Raw genomic sequence first — 19,638 nt, forward strand, 5'->3', positions numbered from 1 at the left:
CACCCTCGCCAACATTTGTTGTTGCTAGTTTTTTTAATATGTGCCATTCTCACTGGTGTGAGATGGTATCTCATGGTAGTTTTGATTTGCATTTCCCTGATTACAAGTGATGTTGAACATTTTTTCATATGTCTGTTGGCCATTTGCATTTCCTCTTCAGAGAAGTTTCTTTTTAGCTCTTCTGCCCATTTTTTGACTGGGTTATTTTCTTTGTTGTTGCTGAGTCTCATCAGCTCTTTGCAGATTTTTGTGATCAGTCCTTTATCATTAGTGTTGGGTGCAAAAATGTTCTCCCAGTTGGTGGGGTTTCTCTTTGTTTTTGTTATTGTCTCTTTTGCTGTGCAGAAGCTCTTTAATTTGATGTAGTCCCAGCTGTTTATCTTTGCCTTCACTATCACTGCTTTGGGTGATCCACACATATTTTTGTTGTCATTTCTTCCTTGAAAATTTAAGATTGTATAAAACAATAATTTAAACAACACTGCTTTGTTGACTTAAAAAAATACATGTAGATATAATGTGATTTATAGTAACCATTTAAAGGATGAAGGAGGGTATGAAACTATTGGGGAAAAGAATCTGACTTACTGTAATTAAATTAGTATTAATCTGAAGCAGATGGTGCTAAATTAAGATGTATTTTGTAATCCCTTCAGCCATCAATGAGTTCACTAAAGAAATAGAGTAAAAAGTCAATGAGGAATTAAAATGATAAAGATATTAGCACAGAGAGCACAAGTAAGTGAGAAACAGAAAATCAAAGGGAGAGGGGATGTATTGAAATCAAGAGGACAGCTATACCTAGTTACATGCCTGCCTTTGTTTCAAATTCATTCTTCAATCACCATTTAGTGTTTGTCAGTTTGATCTAAATGGCTTTTGATTTCATCCTCAACTGAAGTTTTACTACTCATTCAATTAGCAGTTTTATTTTTGACACATTTCTTTCTAGAATAATAACTTTGAGAACCACTACATGAAGCAATATTTATATGCTTTTAATGTCTTGTGTTAAATTCCTTAATACGTTTTTTATAATGACAATATAAGTATTATTTCTGAAATGCATATTGGTTTTGATTATTTGCTTATCTTCCTTTTAAAAATAGAATATGCTTCTCTGGGATCACTCTATGATTACATTAACAGTAACCGAAGTGAAGAGATGGACATGGATCACATTATGACCTGGGCCACTGATGTAGCCAAAGGTAATAATGCATCCTGTGTTCTTAGAGAGTTGGTGGGGGGCCTTTTCACATCCTGACAAGGTGACTTGTCAAAAAATGTATTATTCTATGTCTTTAAATGTTCTTTTTATTTTTTTTTCAAAGCAAAAATTAACAAGAACTTGCAACTTACTTTTATAGATAATCTTTCAGGCCATTGCCTTTCTACTTCTGCATTCCTTTTTTCTCTTTCCTTTCTTTATTTCCCTAAAATCAAATTTCAACAAAATCAATGGCTCAGGGCAGCCATTTTTACCCTGTTTTGTGACATTGCAATTGACAGTTTGACACATTCTGCAGAGAGATCATAATTTTACTGTTGCTCTACAGGTTTGTTTAGACCTGTGTAAGGGCAGGACAGGGCACAAGGCAGGTTTTCTGATCCCATGCAGACCGGGTAAAGGAGCAGTCAGAGTCCTCAGTAGTTTTGCAGGTCTTTTATTTGGGGTTCACCAGGCATATGGCAGGCAGGGGTGCTGGCTGGGGGACTGGGAGGCTGGCAGGCCTCCCAGCCCCCAGCAAGTCTTCACTCTATCTGGGCTCTCTGGCGTTCTCTGCTTCTGCTTCGGCTTCTCCTTCAGGTTCTGCTGCTGCTGGCTGGGGCTGCTAGCGTCCCCCCCGTGACGCCGCCCTTAAAAGCACAGTCTTAGCTCAGCTGAATCCCATCTACCTATGCCCACACCCTATTCCAGGTGCCCGCCATCAGGCATGCATTCAGGACAAGGATCCATCATCTATCCTGATGGCGGAAGGGCAGAAAAGCCTGACATTTTCTTTACCCTACAGTCCACCCCCTCAGGGTTTTCTGCCATATAGTCTATACATATATATACAATTTTCTAAGCAAACAAACAATGCAGCCATGGCCCACAAAAGCAAATACATCAAATATAACAAAATACAATATAACAAAATACAACAGAACACAAATAAGTCCAGGCAGGGCACCAACCAAGTGCAAAAGACAATTATTGGTACCAGCAGATGAGCCACCAAATCTGCTGCCGAAGGCACTGCTCATACGAGGGAGGGGAAATCACACACGGCATCTGCTATAACACACCAGGAGCCGTCAGGCTTCCTGGCCTCTCTGGCTGTAGTCTCGGCTACAAGGCACACACAGCATCCACCCCCAGGATGCACTAGCTCTGGGATTGGCAATTTTATTCTGTTGGGGGTAATCGCCAACCCTCAGGGTTTCTGTCTGCAGTCGCTCCAACACTCGGCCTTCATGGCCACCCATGCGACTCACAGACCCCTGCACTCAAGCCAACCCACTGCACAATCACATGGGTCGGGGATCCAAACTCTGCATTCGGCTTGGGCTCCACCCCAAGCCACATTCCCCACCCGTCCCCCAAGGACAGGTTCCTCAGCTCCTCACCCTCGCTCAAGAATGAGCAGGGCATCACCCACAGGTGATTTTACGAGACTCACAGGGCTTCAGCATACCCAGGCTGTTTAACAGCAGCTCAGGGCTTCTCAACTTATCATCAGTACCAGCTTTTGCTTTCTTAGTTGGCTTTTCTCCTCCACCTGGCTGCTGGGCATACACAGGCTGCTTTTGGCCATCTAGGCCCACTGGCCACCCCCAGATTCTCAAAAAATAAACATAACCTGCTAAGGTCCTCCGCCTTCTGGTGGGATTGTCAGTCCAAAATCATCAGTTCATCAGTCTATCAGTCCATTGGCCTCTCCCTGCTTCAGCAATGGCCTGCTGCCTCAGGGGTCATTGGCTGGTCCTTTCCGGTGTCGTTGGCTGGTCCTATCCGGTGTCGTTGGCTGGTCCTATCCGGTGTCATTGGCTGGTCCTTTCGGGCGTCTCCTTCACGCCAGGTCTCATCCTGTAGCTCGTGGACGTATCCATCTTCTATACCGCCATGGTGCCTCCAGCGTCGTCACAGGCAAAGTCTGTTCTCCTTAGTCCCTCCAGGTCTTCGGAGGGCTCCAATACCCGTCTGCATGGATCCTGCCGACATACGCCAATTGTAAGGGCGCAGGAACTGGACACAGTGCAGGTTTTCTGATCCCATGCAGACCGGGTAAAGGAGCAGTCAGAGTCCTCAGTAGTTTTGCAGGTCTTTTATTTGGGGTTCACCAGGCATATGGCAGGCAGGGGTGCTGGCTGGGGACTGGGAGGCTGGCAGGCCTCCCAGCCCCCAGCAAGTCTTCACTCTATCTGGGCTCTCTGGCGTTCTCTGCTTCTGCTTCGGCTTCTCCTTCAGGTTCTGCTGCTGCTGGCTGGGGCTGCTAGCGTCCCCCCCGTGACGCCGCCCTTAAAAGCACAGTCTTAGCTCAGCTGAATCCCATCTACCTATGCCCACACCCTATTCCAGGTGCCCGCCATCAGGCATGCATTCAGGACAAGGATCCATCATCTATCCTGATGGCGGAAGGGCAGAAAAGCCTGACATTTTCTTTACCCTACAACCTGGTTACCAGAAAATGTGATTTAATGTAGGATTAATTCTGTTCATTCTGTTCATGGCAAAAATAGTAACCATTCTGTTCATGGCAAAAACAGTAACCAATTGTAAAAAGCTTTATTTGTCCTGCCATGTAAAAGCAGTTCAGATTTTATTTTATATTTAATGTAAACTTGGAAATCACCCTTGGAAATGAAATATTTTTAATATGCAAAGTCCCTAAACAAGGTACCCAGTTCTTCTTCCCTCATAAATTCCTGCCCAGGCTAATGCTTTCTAAATCAAATTAAATTCCACTAATTTTTACCTCCCCTCCCCCTCATATTTCTAACTGAAAGTTTCTGAGTTTTATTTATAACTGTTAAAGTTGCTTTAGAAACAACTTAATCTAAATAATGGATACTGATAGTTACATTTGTATTCTAGCAACCCCTGGATAGCAAATGTGTATAAATTTTACTAGGGCAATAACTCCTTTGTATTAAAGCAAATAAAAATATATTTAAGACTCAATAAATAAAAAATTCACACTTTGCTTTCACTAGGAAGTCACAAGGTGACTTCAAAAAGTAATGGTCTTTCCTTGAGGAATTATCTTGTTTCTTTCAAGTTTCATCAACACCTGCCAAATTCTTCAAATAGGATTACTGAAAATTTTAAAGTTTCATGCTAAATGCTGCTGCTGAACGATACTTCATTACCTTATAAGAATAATAAGCTCCATGCGTAAGGTCGTGTACTTAAGACTTTGGCTGTGTTAATTAACTTTAATGCGTATTCATGCATCAGTCTTCTCAAATCAGCTTTAAAATTTCACATTCTTCAAGTCATTTTCATGTAATATCATAGTTACTTCTTGGCATGCAAGCAGGGACCACACCACCTGTTTGTAAGCAGGGTCATGTACTGTTACTGGGAACTGCCTGAAGCATTGTGGAAATAAACTTACACAAATGTAAATGCATTTACAAGCAGTCCTTGACTTAGAGCACTTCACCTTACAGTTGTTTACTTTTAGGGTGCTCAACCAATGACACCGATGTTGTTACTTAATAGTACTTGGGGTGGGTAGGCAGCAAACAAACCAACTGACATCCGTCATTCTGCTTCCTCCTGTGCACATTTCTTCAGCCTCCCTGGTCCCCAGCCGGTGCTCTCATCTCTCCTGCTCCCTCTCCCGTGCAGTACCTTCAGAGAGGAAAGTCCCTAGATTTCACATCAGCTGAGTTAGTTCTGTGTTTCTCAAGAGTGCTGACACTCTGTATGCTAAAGATCAAGGAGAGAAGGAACCAGAAAGAACAGGAAAGGAGAGAATGGGAGTGGATCATAGGATTGTTCAAAAGTAAACAGTAATAAATTCACCTTACTGTGGCTGGTGAATTGATCTAAAAGGCAGGTTCTAATGTGTTTGACCTCAGGTGAGAAGAGTGAGGCAGAGAAGATACTAATTTATAATCGTAAGTAATACTTAATATTTAAAATGGCCTATAGGGCCTCCCTGGTGACACTGGGGTTAAAATTAGTGCTATCATGCAATAGCCAGACACTGCGGCATAATTTTGATCCCTGGCCAGGGAGCTAACCCACATATGGGACAGCCGACCTCTCCTGTCTCGCCCACTGCTCCCCTCAGCAATGTATTTCAGTAGATCCGCCAGTTTTGCTCTTCACACTGTCTCTGGTGAATTCTGTAGCCACCCCCCCCACCACCACCCGCACCTCTGGCCTACACCCCAGTTGTATGCATAAATAAAAAAATCTTTTAAAATAAATAAATAAATAAATAAAATGGCCTATAAAAGGAAGAGGAAATCAATGCTTTTGAAATAACTTCCATGCTCTCCAATAGAACTCAGAACTTGGAGTCTAAATAAAGAGGCTTGATTTTTGTTGATTCAATTTCAAATTCAGCTACTTACCTTTCAATTTGACCATGATTGAAGCCATTGAAGCAACAAGATGTTGAGAAATCAAAGAATGAATAATTAATTTCATATGAGAATTGGTTCATGCATTTTGAAATAGGCATGCTTAACTTCACTATTTTGGAAAAGTACCTTCTCAAAACCAAGAAAAGATTCTTTGCTCTCTGGATGGGAAGAGGAATGGAGGATAGACCAAAAAGTATATCTGAAGTTTCTTCAAGTCAGTCAACAGTGTGTAAAACACTCTGTTGATTAAAGCAGATAAATCTGGATCCAGTCTTAAAATGGTTGTTATTGATTCTAAATCTCCCCAGTGACACCTTTTTTTTTTAAAGGAAATCCTGAATCTTAAAACGGATGAAGATATTTTCCATTTTTAATAATTGCTTGTGGGCTTCCCTGGTGGCACAACGGGTTGAGCACAGCACTGTGAAGCTGTCCCCAGCCTCTGCATCATGGGTTCAATTCCCAGCTTGCCAGGGAGATACCCACATGGCGTGGCAGACCTCTCCTGTCTCATCCGCTGCTCCCCTCAGCAGTGTTTTCAGTCTGTCTGCCTGTTCTGCTCCCTGCTCTGTGTCTGGTGAATTCTCTCACCCTCCCACGCCTCTGGCCTGTACCCCAGTTCTTGTATAAATAAATAAATCTTTAAAAAAAAGAGATCTTATAAAAAAATATTGCTTGCAACACAAATAAGGCAGAATTATGGATAGCACTATAAAAACACATTGAATAGAATTTTTGTGACCACTATTACTACTGTGTTTATGTATACTAAATATTTTATAAACATTCTATAAACTCTGCATTGTATACACGTAATTTATGGCACCTTTTCCCACAGTATCTGCCAACTATATTTAAAGTTTTTATACTTGCATTTTTTTAAATCCTTACTTGCACCTAATGTAGAAGCTCCCTAATTCTACTTCTAATAGTAATTAAACAAATTCTACCTAAAAAAGTTATTCAGGAATATGATTCCTAAAGAAAGAGAGAGGTAACTATGAAATTCACTCATAAATGTATTAAAAGATATCCAAGTTGTAGCTATTGAATTTTCAATTTGGAGTCTATAGAATACTGTAATAGAAGAAAGATTTCCTTTATTCCAGTTACATTTTAAGACCATTTAAATTACTAATACTTTTGTTAACTTGACTCTTTTTGGTAATATCTATATGACAGGAGTTTTAACTTTTTTATTTTCTTTGTTCTCTCATAATTCTTCAATACATAATAATCAGTGGAAAAATAAGAGATTATTTATAAAGGTTAATAGAATTTAACCTTTATAAAATTGAAATTTCCTATATACTTCAAAAGAACCAAAGCCTAGTTATTAAATTATGTTCAGTGGATAGTTCATTAACAAAAGGATTGGGGGTGGCCTATTTCTTCCATTATTTTGAAAATACAACTCAATAAATATTTTAAAGGGGTAGACAATACTACAGAAAAAGAATAAAACACTATTATCGGGGTAACTATGAGATACATCTTTTAAAGTATATTTTTTTGTTCAAAATAATAAGACAAAGTATTGTGTAAATCCAATTTATTGAAGTAACTTGATTTATATTCTACATATATTGGAGAAAATTTTGCAGGTCATTTAAGTATGAATCATCTCAAAGATCTTTCCTTGTAAGAAGAATAAAATATCTTGTAACTAAAACTAATATAACCAAAATATTTTATAACTATATGACAAAAATTATAAATATTTTATAATTTTTTTCTGATGATTACAAAATCTTTTACCAATCAAAACTAATGAATCCACTAGTTCTTCCATCCCTACCTCCTTTACTCCCAGGGTCTTATTGGAATAAATAATGAGAAAATAAGCTGCAGCTGGTGACTGCAGACATCCAAGTGAAAACTAAAAACCTCGATTAGAACTTCGGCTGACTTAGAAAGCAGTTGGTAGTGAAATTAGTGAAATACCTTAGTCATTAGAGCACTTTTTCCAATAGTAACTGTGCTATTTTCGTGCAGACTCCAGAAAATTAAGGTGTCCTTATTAGGTATCATAAGAAGCTAGCTTTAACCACAATCAGATTCTGATGTAGAAGAGATTAAAGCATATAAATTTTCTAATATATATATATATATATATATATATATATGTATCCTGTCTCTGTTTCATCAATTGTGGAAAAATAGGACATGTGACTTTAATTGCTGCTATGGAATACATTGCAAAATTATGAATGGTTAATAATAAGTTATTGTTGAAAATATTAAAAGGCCTTTCTTTCTCATATAAAAGGAATGCACTACTTACATATGGAGGCTCCTGTCAAGGTGATTCACAGAGATCTCAAGTCAAGAAATGGTAATGTTTTTATTTTAAAATGTTATTACAAAGTACCTGTATATAGAATTGAGCATCAAACTTTGCCTATCTTTTGTAACCTGTAGTTTTGACTCACCACTGACACTATGAAAATCCTTCCACTGTTAATAAATATCAACGTTCTCTATGTTATTTCAAGAGACTGCATAGTATTCATATAGTACACATAGTACAATGTGCAAGAATGTAGACATTTGGGTCATTTACATTTTTTATGACAAAAGAAAAGTTGAGCTTAATAATTTGCAGCAACATTTCAATACATACCTAATTATTTCTGTAGACTCATTTTATGAAAGAGCTATTACTGGATCAAAGTGTATAATCATGTATTTCTAGTCTTTTTAGTTTAGATAGTTATCTATACTAAATAGTTTTGAGAGGTTTTTTTCTTGTTACTTCTGAGTATTGTGTGTATATATATATATATATATACATTTTTTTTTTTTTTTGCATCAGTCTTATTACCTAACATAGTGTTTAGAAATGACTTTTTGGAGTTTGGAAAGTAAAGCCTTTCTTTTTCTTCTTCCTCCTGTACTTCATATAGTTTAGTTATAATCCTCTGTTTTATAACTTGGAGAGTATTTTTAAATGATTTGCAGAGTTAGACATTACCGTCAAGCGGGAATAGTAACAGATGCTTCTTCCATTACATTACTTGAAAGTTAACGGAGAAAGGGAATGAGATTACTTAGCTGGCCAGCACTAGCTAAAGTAAACATAAGTTTGCTATTGAAAAAAAAAGCATACTAATCACTTTATTTACATGTTTTAATTATTATTTCCATGCTTTCTAAGGAAGGAAGAGAAGGACTATTTTCTAGAAACTTTACATCACTGTAGCTAAAATGGGTATATGCTGATACTGGAGTCCTTAGCATGGGTAGTGATGACAGTGAAGGACGAGGGCTGGGGGACTTGACCCATCACCCTCCCTCATCCTCCAGGACTGAGTTTTGTGGGGATGGAGAAAGGAAGATGTTTGGCAACTGCAACTCAGCAATGTCCAGCTTGACCCGCCGGGAGACTGACTGAGTCTTCTTTCCCTTTTCTAGAACATCACTTTTCCTTTGGCACTTCTTAGGCATAAGCTTCCTGGAGCTAAACACTTTATATAGTTGGTGAATCTAGCAGGATTCTTCTAGTAGGAAGTGTCATAGTCTTATGACTGTAAAATTCGATTCATGCTCAAAATTTCAAACTAAAGTTGTTTGACTTCTCTCCTTTTGATCTACTTTCTCAGTATATCCTAAATATCCCATGAGAAGCTGATGATTAAATTATGGGTTAATCCATGCTGTCCTTATGAAAACTAAATAACAATGAAGAATGCCTCCATTTTTTAAATTATAATTTGTGTAGTTACTTGACAGGAACATATACACATGAAACAATATGTACCTAACTTTTAGCAATTGTTTTTTGTGGGGGAGGGAATAATAAGACTCTTTCATGTTCTGTGTTACATATTTATATATTAGCTATTTTTAAATGATACCTGTTGATCATATATTTGGAAAAAAGTAATAAAGGTATTTGTAAATATAATGAGTATTGTATTAGTATTTATATTTTTATTTGAAAAGGTTTATTGCATATTATATATAGTATCACATTTACCTTTAGGCTATTTCCCTATCCTTAGGTCATGCAGAGATTACTCTGTCCATTGATCAGGACCATTTTAACAGCTAATAACTAATGATCATCTACTGTGTTTTTAGGATTGATCCTTGGCCTCCCTCCTCTTGTGCTCTTAATCACCTGCTTCCTTAAAAGCCCTATCTACAGATTAACATTCCCAAATAGAGCTCAATTTCAGAACTATATCTTTTCACCTTCTCTCTATCCCTTTAAAAAGGCATTCCTGCATTCTCTTTCTTAGTGAGTGACAATGCCACATGCCTAAGCCAGAAATTAAAGGAATTATAACTTGATTCCAAAGCTCCTGTTCAAACCATTATGCTATATTGCCTCTTTATTTGATTTCATTCTTGAGTCCTCCTTCCACATCCAATTATTCAAAACCAGTTAATTCTGTCTCCTAAACGTTTGTTGACTTCTCTCCTGTCTTTTGCCACAGCCTTTGCATAGACACCCTCTTCTCTCTGGACTACAGCAACTTGTATACACAATGACATTGCTGTCAGTCACGTTCTCTAACATGCCGTCCCCTCTGCACATTTGACCCTTGATACCTCCACTTAAGACCATTCATTGGCTCTCCATTTCTCACAAAGGCTCTTCTTGACCTGGTCCCTGCCTTATACAATTGCCTGCCTTTTCTTCTGCTCCTGACCTTTAGTACAGGCTCTTTCTTCTACCCAGAAAACTACTTTCCTCCCCATTTATTCTTCAGGTCTTTGCATAAGCATCATTTCTCACAGGAGACTTCATATGACCTCCTTAGTCTTAGGTACCCCTGCTCTTTGGCTCTGTGGCAATCCCAAGCCCTCTCATCATGGGATTTGTCCCACTTTATTATAGATGTTTTTCTCTCCCATTAGACTGCAAGCTCCATGAGAGCAGAGATAATGCCAGTCTGACTTACTCTCCTATTCCAGAACACAGTGCACAGCCTTTCCCATTATAGGTGCTCAGCAAATATTTGTTGAGTGAATAATGTGGGGCTAAGTGAATGAATGGCTACTGTCTCTACTTTCAAGAAAATTACTCAAGTGGAAGGAAAAATGATATCTATGCATGAAGTAATAATGCTAATGAATTCCTCAATACTGAGTGAGTGCCTTGGTGGCAGAATTCAAGTGAAAATTGGTTCTCCTACTTACTACTAAACTATGCTTTTTCTTATCGGGCAGTACTACATTTGAATTAAATAAATTTCTTGAAAGGCTTTTTATTAGCAGCACTCATGCAATTATTTTTTTGTTTTAATGTCAACTCCTTTCTGCAAAATCTTTAATACAAAAGTACCTCTACTAACCTTTCCATATGGAAGGTAGAAGTGTATGTTTGTGATTTTTTTTCAGCATAAGATGATTCAAACAATTGTCATAATTTATCTTTTTTTTTTTTTAGTTGTTATAGCTGCTGATGGGGTATTGAAGGTAGGACTATTTCTTTTAACTTTATATATATATATGTTAATTTCAGATGTTGGTTTTTATAACTGATAATTCTTTTATTAGTAAGTGGAAACTGATTGTTTCTCTTTTTTCAGATCTGTGATTTTGGTGCCTCTCGATTTCACAACCACACAACACATATGTCCTTGGTTGGAACTTTCCCTTGGATGGCTCCAGAAGTAATCCAAAGTCTCCCTGTGTCTGAAACTTGTGATACCTATTCCTATGGTGTGGTGAGTTCATTGTTCTTTTTGATGCTAAAGAGGATACAAAAATCAAAAAACCTATGGGAGAGAGACAACAAACAGAATTTTTAGACACTGTGCTCATTCTGAAGGAGTGCCCACAGCAGTGGCCTCTGAGGGAACATTTTCTCAAGGCTACAGTGTTTATTTACTCACTTTTATGCACCTGAGTGTTTATCAGTGTTGAGGAGAAACCTATGCTACTTCCCAAAAACAAACTAGAGGAGCAGCACTGGGCCTGGTGCCCGCCTGTGGAGTGGGCGCTCCTGGGTGCTCGTCCCACTGTAGCATCTCCCTGTAATTCAGTGGAAACATGAATCATTTGGAGCAGGACTTCATTAGGATGGGTTACAGTGAAGAACAAAAGCACCAATAGATCTGCCAAATAAGTTAATTAACAGGAAACCTTTAGTGTAAACCATTAAACTGATTAAGGAGTTTCTGGAGAGTATGGATAAACTGTACTGAGTGTTTAACTCATGGCCTTGGCCATGTCTGCTTCAGGTCCTATAATATCTGACACAAGGATCTAAGGCATTACATAACAGTAAACATTCAGCAGCACAGGTTGAGTAATAGAATCATGTGTGTGTGAATAATAGAATAATGTGTGCAACGTAGTCACGACAGTGGAACAATGAATAGGGGAAGGAGGTGGGGGTGGCAGGCCCTACCTTTGTTTGGTTTGGTTTTCGGGGATTTAACCTATCAGTCTGTCAAGGTATTTGACTTGCTGCAGCAAACTTCGCAGCCAGTTGCAGCAAGTTTCAAGTTGCGTTTTGTATTTCCACACCAATGTTCTTCTGCAGAACCTGTTTCCCTCAGTCACCTGCTTTTAAATATCAGTTCTGCTTTCTCCTTAGAACCTTCTTTTAACCAGTAAAAGCAAAAATGCCTCAGTGATCACTCTCTTAACAAGAGGTTTACTTGGAATGCCTATAATCCTATCCTTTAGCTGCAGATCAGAATTTCATTCAAAAAAGTACACAACTGCTAATTCAATTCTAAAGGAGAATTCAGATCTTGTTTAATTCTGACCCCATTCTGTTGTAAATTATACCATTAGTAAAAGAAAAAGTACACGGGGTGCTCTTCAGAGTAGAGTCCTTGTGTTTATAAACAATCACAATTTTTTAAGAAGATGAAGGCAGTATTCCACATTTGTAGTAAATATTACTCAGTAGAGCAGGGGAAGAGTTACTAAGGTAGGTGAGGTGCCATGTTAGTTTTAGAAGTTTATAGTTCATAAACTGAGAGTGATACCTATCTAGGACAAACAATGCAGTTGTTTAGATTTTTTGATGTCATTTCTAAGATAGGTCTCACTGACAGTATGTATTTGTCAGATGCACAAAACATCTAATAGTTCATTAAAAGTCTATTCTGTTTCTCAAGCCTCCCTACCCTACCAGCAGTCACAAACCCATAAGAGCACCAAAAAAAAGCTATATACTCCCAAACAAACAATATAGTTTTGCTTTTTCATTTTTCTATTCATACTTGCTGTACAAATTAGTCTCTAATATTCTCGAAGTCCCTAACCCTCCACAACTTGATAAACCTGTGTTGCTTCTTAACACATAGCAAGACTAACCACCTTCGTACAGCCTTAAAATAAATGCACTGCAAATGCCAGAAGTAGATCTTGTGATGCTTGCTTCTAAGCTGGTAAACTCTGCTAGGCAGGCAACTGTTTCTCCATTTTATAAAAAGGAGATTTTTCAACCTACTTATAATGACTTTTCTTGAAGGACCAAACCAAAAGGAATTTTAGTTCTGTTATTCACACACACACAAGGAAAAACAAAACAAAAACATAAGACTTAAGGAAAACACAAATCATTGAGAGAATAAACCTTCTGAGAATACACTGTCTAGCCACGTTTTAAAAACAAAGCTGTCCTAATGACAATGCAGAAAGGATTAGCTTCTTAGAAGCTTCTCAGCCAAAACGAGCTTTGAAAACAGTCTGGCTTATGGGAAAGCATCACTGCCTCGCTTGTCTGGGAGCCCTGTTCCAGAACAATCCCAGCTCAGGTAATGGCTTTCCATTGTTTGTAAAAGAAAAGGCAGGAAAAGTGCCCAGCCCTATCCAAGTTTCTCTTCTGTCAACTGAAAATAGAAATTTTCCTTTTGAGCACAGTTTAAACGTGAGGACACAGTTTAAACGTGAGGACGTCGCAATATAAAAAGAGTTGGAAAATATTTTCAAGGTGAAAGATCACAATAATTGGCCCGAATCCCTGCAACTGATATTTTCAGGCATAGTTTAATATATTTTTAGACCTCCGAGTGACTTCCTCAACAAAGTTAACTTTTCATGCCAAGTCGTTTTGTTTAGTGTAAAAAAAAAAAAAAGCAACTGTTGTTCTATCCCATACCACCTAATTTTTGATGCATTTCTGAATCTGGTGAATATATAAGAGGAAATCATGAGATGTGCTGACACTGGAATGAAACTAAAGACCTCATTTGGGCTTCAGAACCCAGCAGTTAATGACGCCATCACAATGGTTTTACATCCATCATGTGGCCCCCTCAGTTAGAAAAGCTCTTTAGAGATACAGAGAGGGAATGAAATGCAACTGCCTTATTTTTCCAGACTTAGAACACTTAGAGAAATATAACTTGGATCTTAACTAGATTTTGGACACTTTCCAACTGGTTATTTTGGAATAAAGAATGACATGACATAAATCTTTTTCTGGTGTTATTCCCCTAGCCCTTGGTTTTGCATTTTACCTTGTCAGTCTGTGTGTTTGCAAATATGCAACTGTTAGTGCATTCAGGCCAAACTCAGAAGGGAGGGGGCGCAAGCCTGCTCATCTGACCGTTTTGGGGTCTGGGGCTTTTGATTTACTTGCGACTGATTCACTTCTCCCATTCTCCTTGGAATGCCAAATCCATTAATTTACTTGCTCTTCCATCCTTCCCCCTTCCCAGCCCCAGCACCAGGGGAGTGGTAATTACAACAAATTGAGGGGCTTCATTTCCTGCTCAGCCCTCTCGCCACTGCATCCCCCTCCACTGTGCAGACTCAGGATGTGGGGGTGATGGCCTACCTAGTCTTGTTCTCACCTTCCCTTACCTGCAGTGTTTGTTAGAATCCTCCTCTTCTGGGGTGCTCCTTACCTTTTCCTAATCACTTCTGTGACTCAAATAGAATTATTCAGTAGCTCTTCTAAAGAAGTACCTTACACACTTGATTAAAAGCCCAAAGAGGCTTCAGTGACTTTTTTTTCTCCTGCTTGAGCAGCATCTGCCAATTTCCCTGATTTTCCTGCTAATTATCTTTGTGTTAGCCGGAATTCATTTAACATGTTATGGCCCAACGAAGACTGAGTACTGACTGAGGAAATACAGGATAGAGAGTTTATAGGATTTGGCGAATAAACTCTATGTGCTCAATGCACATTCTTATTTAGAAGAGGTGTTTTTGTTTTTAGAAGAAGAAAACACCAAATCAAAACCGCTAAGTCTTGCTTCTGCCATGGCTCCATACCTAACACACAGCCTGGCACATTCCTTTCTCATACTGCGCTCTCCCTTTCCTAAAGTTACATGGCCTTAACCACATGGGTTGACCTTCAGGTGAGACAGCAAGTTCACATTCTAGCTCTGCCACTTCATAACGGAGTGTCTTCGGGCACAACTTTATTTAAGTTACTGAAGCCTTGGTTTCCTCATCTACAAAATGAGGATACTATCTCTCCATTGGGAATGATATTCATCATTATAATATAAGTAAAGGGTTTAACAGAGTACCCAGAGCATAATGAGTACTCAGTACTGGAAGTGGTGGTTATTATTATGATTACTATTGATAAAATTAGAATTGTTTCTGCACTTTATGAAAATATTAGTAGATTCTAACTTTTGATGACCGTTTGCATAAATAGAGAAGGCAACCTTGTGCACAGCTCTCCGTTATTCTGTGTTTAAAGAGAAACCAAAACCATTGGCTGTTTTCAACCTTACCAGAATCAATTTACTATCTTTGGGCATTCCAGTTCAGATTTATTGATCATGCTGTCTCAAGAATTGCAGAGAGATGGACACACATAAACCTTCTCTCATACATGCATTCTGTCTCTATGTACATAAAGTGTTGATTACATTTTAGAATATAGTATAATAAATTATGTCATAGGTAAATGAGAATGAATCCCTTAGGCTGACTCATTTTGAGAGAGAGTTCGCCAGAACAAAATCTAAATGTTACAGTTTTACAAGTACCTACCATTATGGTTTAACCAGTGAATTGGATTTCTGGCTTGATTTCTCTTTTAGATGAAACAGTTATTGAATCTTTAAAAATATTATCAAATTCTCAGTTTTTATACCATTTTTTATCAGAGATTGGACATGCAAAGAGTTTTGGCTGACAAAATATAAAATCTAATTTGTGGGAATACATGAGATTTCTAATAGCTTATGAGATAGTTAAAGATAGTTTCATTGGCTTCACAAGATTTTAGTCTAGCTCTAGATGTTATAATTCCTAAACCAGGTTTTTTCCTAATATATATATTTTTTCTCCATTCTCTCTATATGTATATAGATAAAATATATGGAGGAAGTTATGTGTGTGAATTTATAGGTTTTACCCAAGCTTCTATGATGGGGATGGTTGTGTCTGGTAATTGGATACAGCTAAATGTTAGATAAAGTTTCAGTAATATACCAAAAATATAAAGTACAAGAATAAAAATTCCATTTTCTTTTGTTCCAGGTTCTCTGGGAGATGCTAACAAGGGAGGTCCCCTTTAAAGGTTTGGAAGGATTACAAGTAGCTTGGCTTGTAGTGGAAAAAAACGAGGTAAGACTCCGATTCTCCATTCAGGTACATAGATCAGAAAACAGTATTGGGGTTTTGCAAAAGACTTTTTCATCTTCTTCAAATTGAAAGTAAGTTCACGCTTATGGAAAGATTAGCAGTAGGAGCTAACACAAAGGGTCAAAGTGATGTTATTCCTCATGAATGGACCCTTTACATCTAATTGTTGCAGCTTCACGTCGTGATGCTGTAGATCAAAAATTGTACAAGTACTGTACTAGTTTCTCAGTCTCAATTGTAAAACCTAGGGGTTTGTTCTTAGTGATGAAAGAAGCCATTGCGTCCAAGGTAGGGGAACAGTTTAACTCCATCTCCTGCGTTTAGGACATCTTTTTTACTGGCCGGGAGTTGATATATCTGTAAGAGACCTTCAGCTACTTCAACTTACCTCTCCCAGCAGGAGTCACTATAGTACAAGAAACTGTCGCTTAGATGAGAATTTCAAAAATAAAAGAAGAAAAAATAGTTTCAAAAAAGGGAAAAATTACAGTTTTGCCACCTACGTTGAACACTACATTGAAGATGAGCTCCTCACTGGAATTGGCGAGGCAGTGGCGTAACTGCTCACTTCTTCATGCAGAGCCTTTCCATTTCAAAAGGACTTCAGTGGCGTAAACACCGTTTGTGCTGTGTCCCCAGCCTCGCTTTTCTTCTTCCCACAAATTGAGGCTTTCAGTTAGTTGGACCTATGAGCCTACATCAGAGAACATGGTACATTCATATCAAAGAGAGCAACTACATTTTGAAAGGTTTAAAATTGTGACTGAAACGCACAGCCATGGAAATTCTCAGCATAAGGATGAAGCGTTCAATATCAAGGTATTATGAGAACTTAGATCATGTAATGGAATCACGCAGTTGTCTTTGCAATGCAAAACAACTCTATTTCACAAAACTTCTTCATTTCCAAATCTTAGCTGTGCCCTCTACACAGGGTAAGATTGCAACCTTAGGATAAAATAATTTTCAAAATAGGGGAATATATAGAACTATTTCCCTTTTTAATGCTTTAAAAGAATTGGACTGATCTCCCCAAATGAGTGCAGAACACACTCCATTAATCAAAAAGCTGCTATTGACTAAGAGAAACCAAGTCTGTCTTTTAGATCACATAATCCAGAGTTACTTTATTAATTTGTCCTCCTGAGCTGTTGAAAATGGGTGAAATGTACATGAGAGCTGAACTTGATGGGAGAGAGCTGCCTATTTAAGAGAGATGAAAGGAAGTTATTTGAGAATGTGTTTTTCTCATTGTTTCACAGGAACTGTTCTGTTTTAATTAAATATGATTGTAATTCCTGGTGTGCTGTTAAATCAGATCTCACACACAGATTGACTGATATTTTCACAATGTGACAACCTACTTGTTTCTGTTCTGTTTCTTTTGCCAGTGATATGATTAGATATTTGGCTTTTGGTTTACAAATGAAAATAAAGAAAGTTATTGACCTCCTGTTGACTTTAGAGCAGAGCAATCCATGTTATCTTTTCCCTCTACATCGTTTTAAAAGAAACTACAAGAAACTTGTTTTAAAAGCTAACTGGGCCCTCTAGATATATAGAGGAGACAGAATAATATTTTTAAAATAATATCTCATCAAAAGGATCCCAGAATAGGTGTGAATCTAAAGTACTTTCAAAACAGTGGAGTAGCTGACAAGGATTTTAAAAGCTGAAGAGAAAAATGAATTTAGAAGCTGCCTTTGGTTAGTTGACTTGAGGTGTGGGAATCACCCAGAAGTCACCTTCAGAACCTCCTCAGCGCGAGAGGGCTACCACCTGCTTCTCCCCAATCCTTAGAGTGTACTCTTTTCTTCATAGTGAGAGCTGATGACTAGCTGGTAACTGAGAGAGATTGCTCAAAGACATTCCATATTATGTTTATTAAAAATAAGAGTAAGTTGAAAGAAATTCACATGGTAAAATAAATTTCCTCAACTTTTTAATAAACTTAAGGAAAGTTGGACATTCACTTATTTCCATTCTGCCAATACTTGTCAGAAATATAGAAATTAAGTTTAAGTTTAGTGTCCTTTGTTTTCAGTCAAGAAGGTGATGTCATGTTGTATCACAAATTTACTATAACAAATTTTGTTGACATAGCATTAAAAGAATTCCCTAGGATTTATTTTATTTCACAATAAAATTCAGACCTTGACTCACACATAATTTGTAAAATCCTGTCAACTTCTAATCATTTATTTTGTTTATTTTTACTTTGGAATAATTTGGGTTATTGAGTTGAGAAGAGAAAGCTTTATTTTTTTTCACAGGCTCACAGGCTTCATTTAAATGAAGAATGATATGTTTAAACTTTTAGGAACACATTTTAAGTGTGAGCTGTTAACCCTAGAATGTCCCTAATTCAAATATCAGGGCTACTCTTTTTTTAACCTTTTATCCTGAAAAAATTATAGACCCATAGAAAGTGGCAAAGATTATACACAAAATTCTCTGTAACCTTCACCTAGCTTCCTCCACTGTTGACATAAAGAAAAAGTGTAATATCAAAACCAAAATGTTGACCTTGACACATTACTTTAACTCTAGATCTACCCAGTTTCATAATTTAGAATTGTTCTATGTGCCTGTGGGAAGATCAATATTTTCTAAAATTTCTATTTGCAGATCTTTGCTTCTCAGCCCTTAATAATGAAATATGACCATTAGACAATTACTTTTGTTAATATTAAATTTAAAACTAGATCCATAAAGCACTGTTAAATGTACAAAGCTAACAATGAACATTCTAGAAGGAATGAATTTAAGAGGGCATTTCTAATACATGTTCTAAATGTAACAGATATTGGCCTGAAAACTCAGTTAGTGGTCATTCAGAATGTTATAGCAGCATAATGTCTGTCTTGTTATAACTTACATTCTCAAGAAAATGTATTTTTTTAAGTAGTAAGACTACTCTTCTTGATTAACATAGAAATCCTCAAAATACTCCATTGTTGTTGACTATACTTTAGGGAAAAAATTAACTTAGAAAGTAATTCTTGCATCTTATGTAGAAAATGGTACAAAAGGTATATGACCTTTAAAAAATGCCATGCCTGCTTTAGTGGTTGGGATATATTTCAATTTTAAATTTGAATCTGTTTTACTTTAAATTATTTAAGTTTTAAGTAATATTTAAGTACTCATATCTGGTTATTTCAGAATGTCTTAGTGCATGAGGATGGCCCACATTTATATAATAGAAATTTAAGTATTTTAGATTCTATTTGAAAGTCTTTATTTAATGCACAAAATAATCCATTTTATAAAGTGTCTGAGTGGGGATTTAACTAATATTTGACCATATCAGGTAATTTAAAATAATTATGTCTCCTTGTATAATGTCCCAGATGTGGTATCTAAATGTTTGTCAGTAGGAAAAGATGATAGAAACGATCAACATCCATACCCATCCACTTCACACTTCAATTATTGGAAAAATCTTTTTAAAAGTTGTATTGAAAATATTACCCTTTATGGAAAATTATTTTGAGTTGCAAGTGCTGTATAGTCAGCTGCATA

General features: G+C 37.4%; 1 protein-coding gene across 3 annotated transcripts in view; it reads left to right on the forward strand.

Moving 5' to 3' along the window:
• The window catches only part of MAP3K20 (mitogen-activated protein kinase kinase kinase 20), a 170,396-nt gene that overhangs the window by 87,883 nt on the left and 62,875 nt on the right, over positions 1-19,638 (forward strand). For all 3 annotated transcript variants that reach the window (XM_037523556.2, XM_054699869.1, XM_054699868.1), the window contains exons 4-8: positions 1,110-1,211; positions 7,856-7,921; positions 10,985-11,013; positions 11,127-11,264; positions 16,009-16,095. In XM_037523556.2, the coding sequence (XP_037379453.2) occupies positions 1,110-1,211; positions 7,856-7,921; positions 10,985-11,013; positions 11,127-11,264; positions 16,009-16,095 (422 nt within the window). The remainder of the gene's footprint in view (positions 1-1,109; positions 1,212-7,855; positions 7,922-10,984; positions 11,014-11,126; positions 11,265-16,008; positions 16,096-19,638) is intronic.

The sequence above is a fragment of the Talpa occidentalis genome, unplaced genomic scaffold (genome assembly GCF_014898055.3).
Source record: "Talpa occidentalis isolate TD23 unplaced genomic scaffold, MPIMG_talOcc4v2.1 talOcc4.3, whole genome shotgun sequence".
Classification (NCBI taxonomy): Eukaryota; Metazoa; Chordata; class Mammalia; order Eulipotyphla; family Talpidae; genus Talpa; species Talpa occidentalis.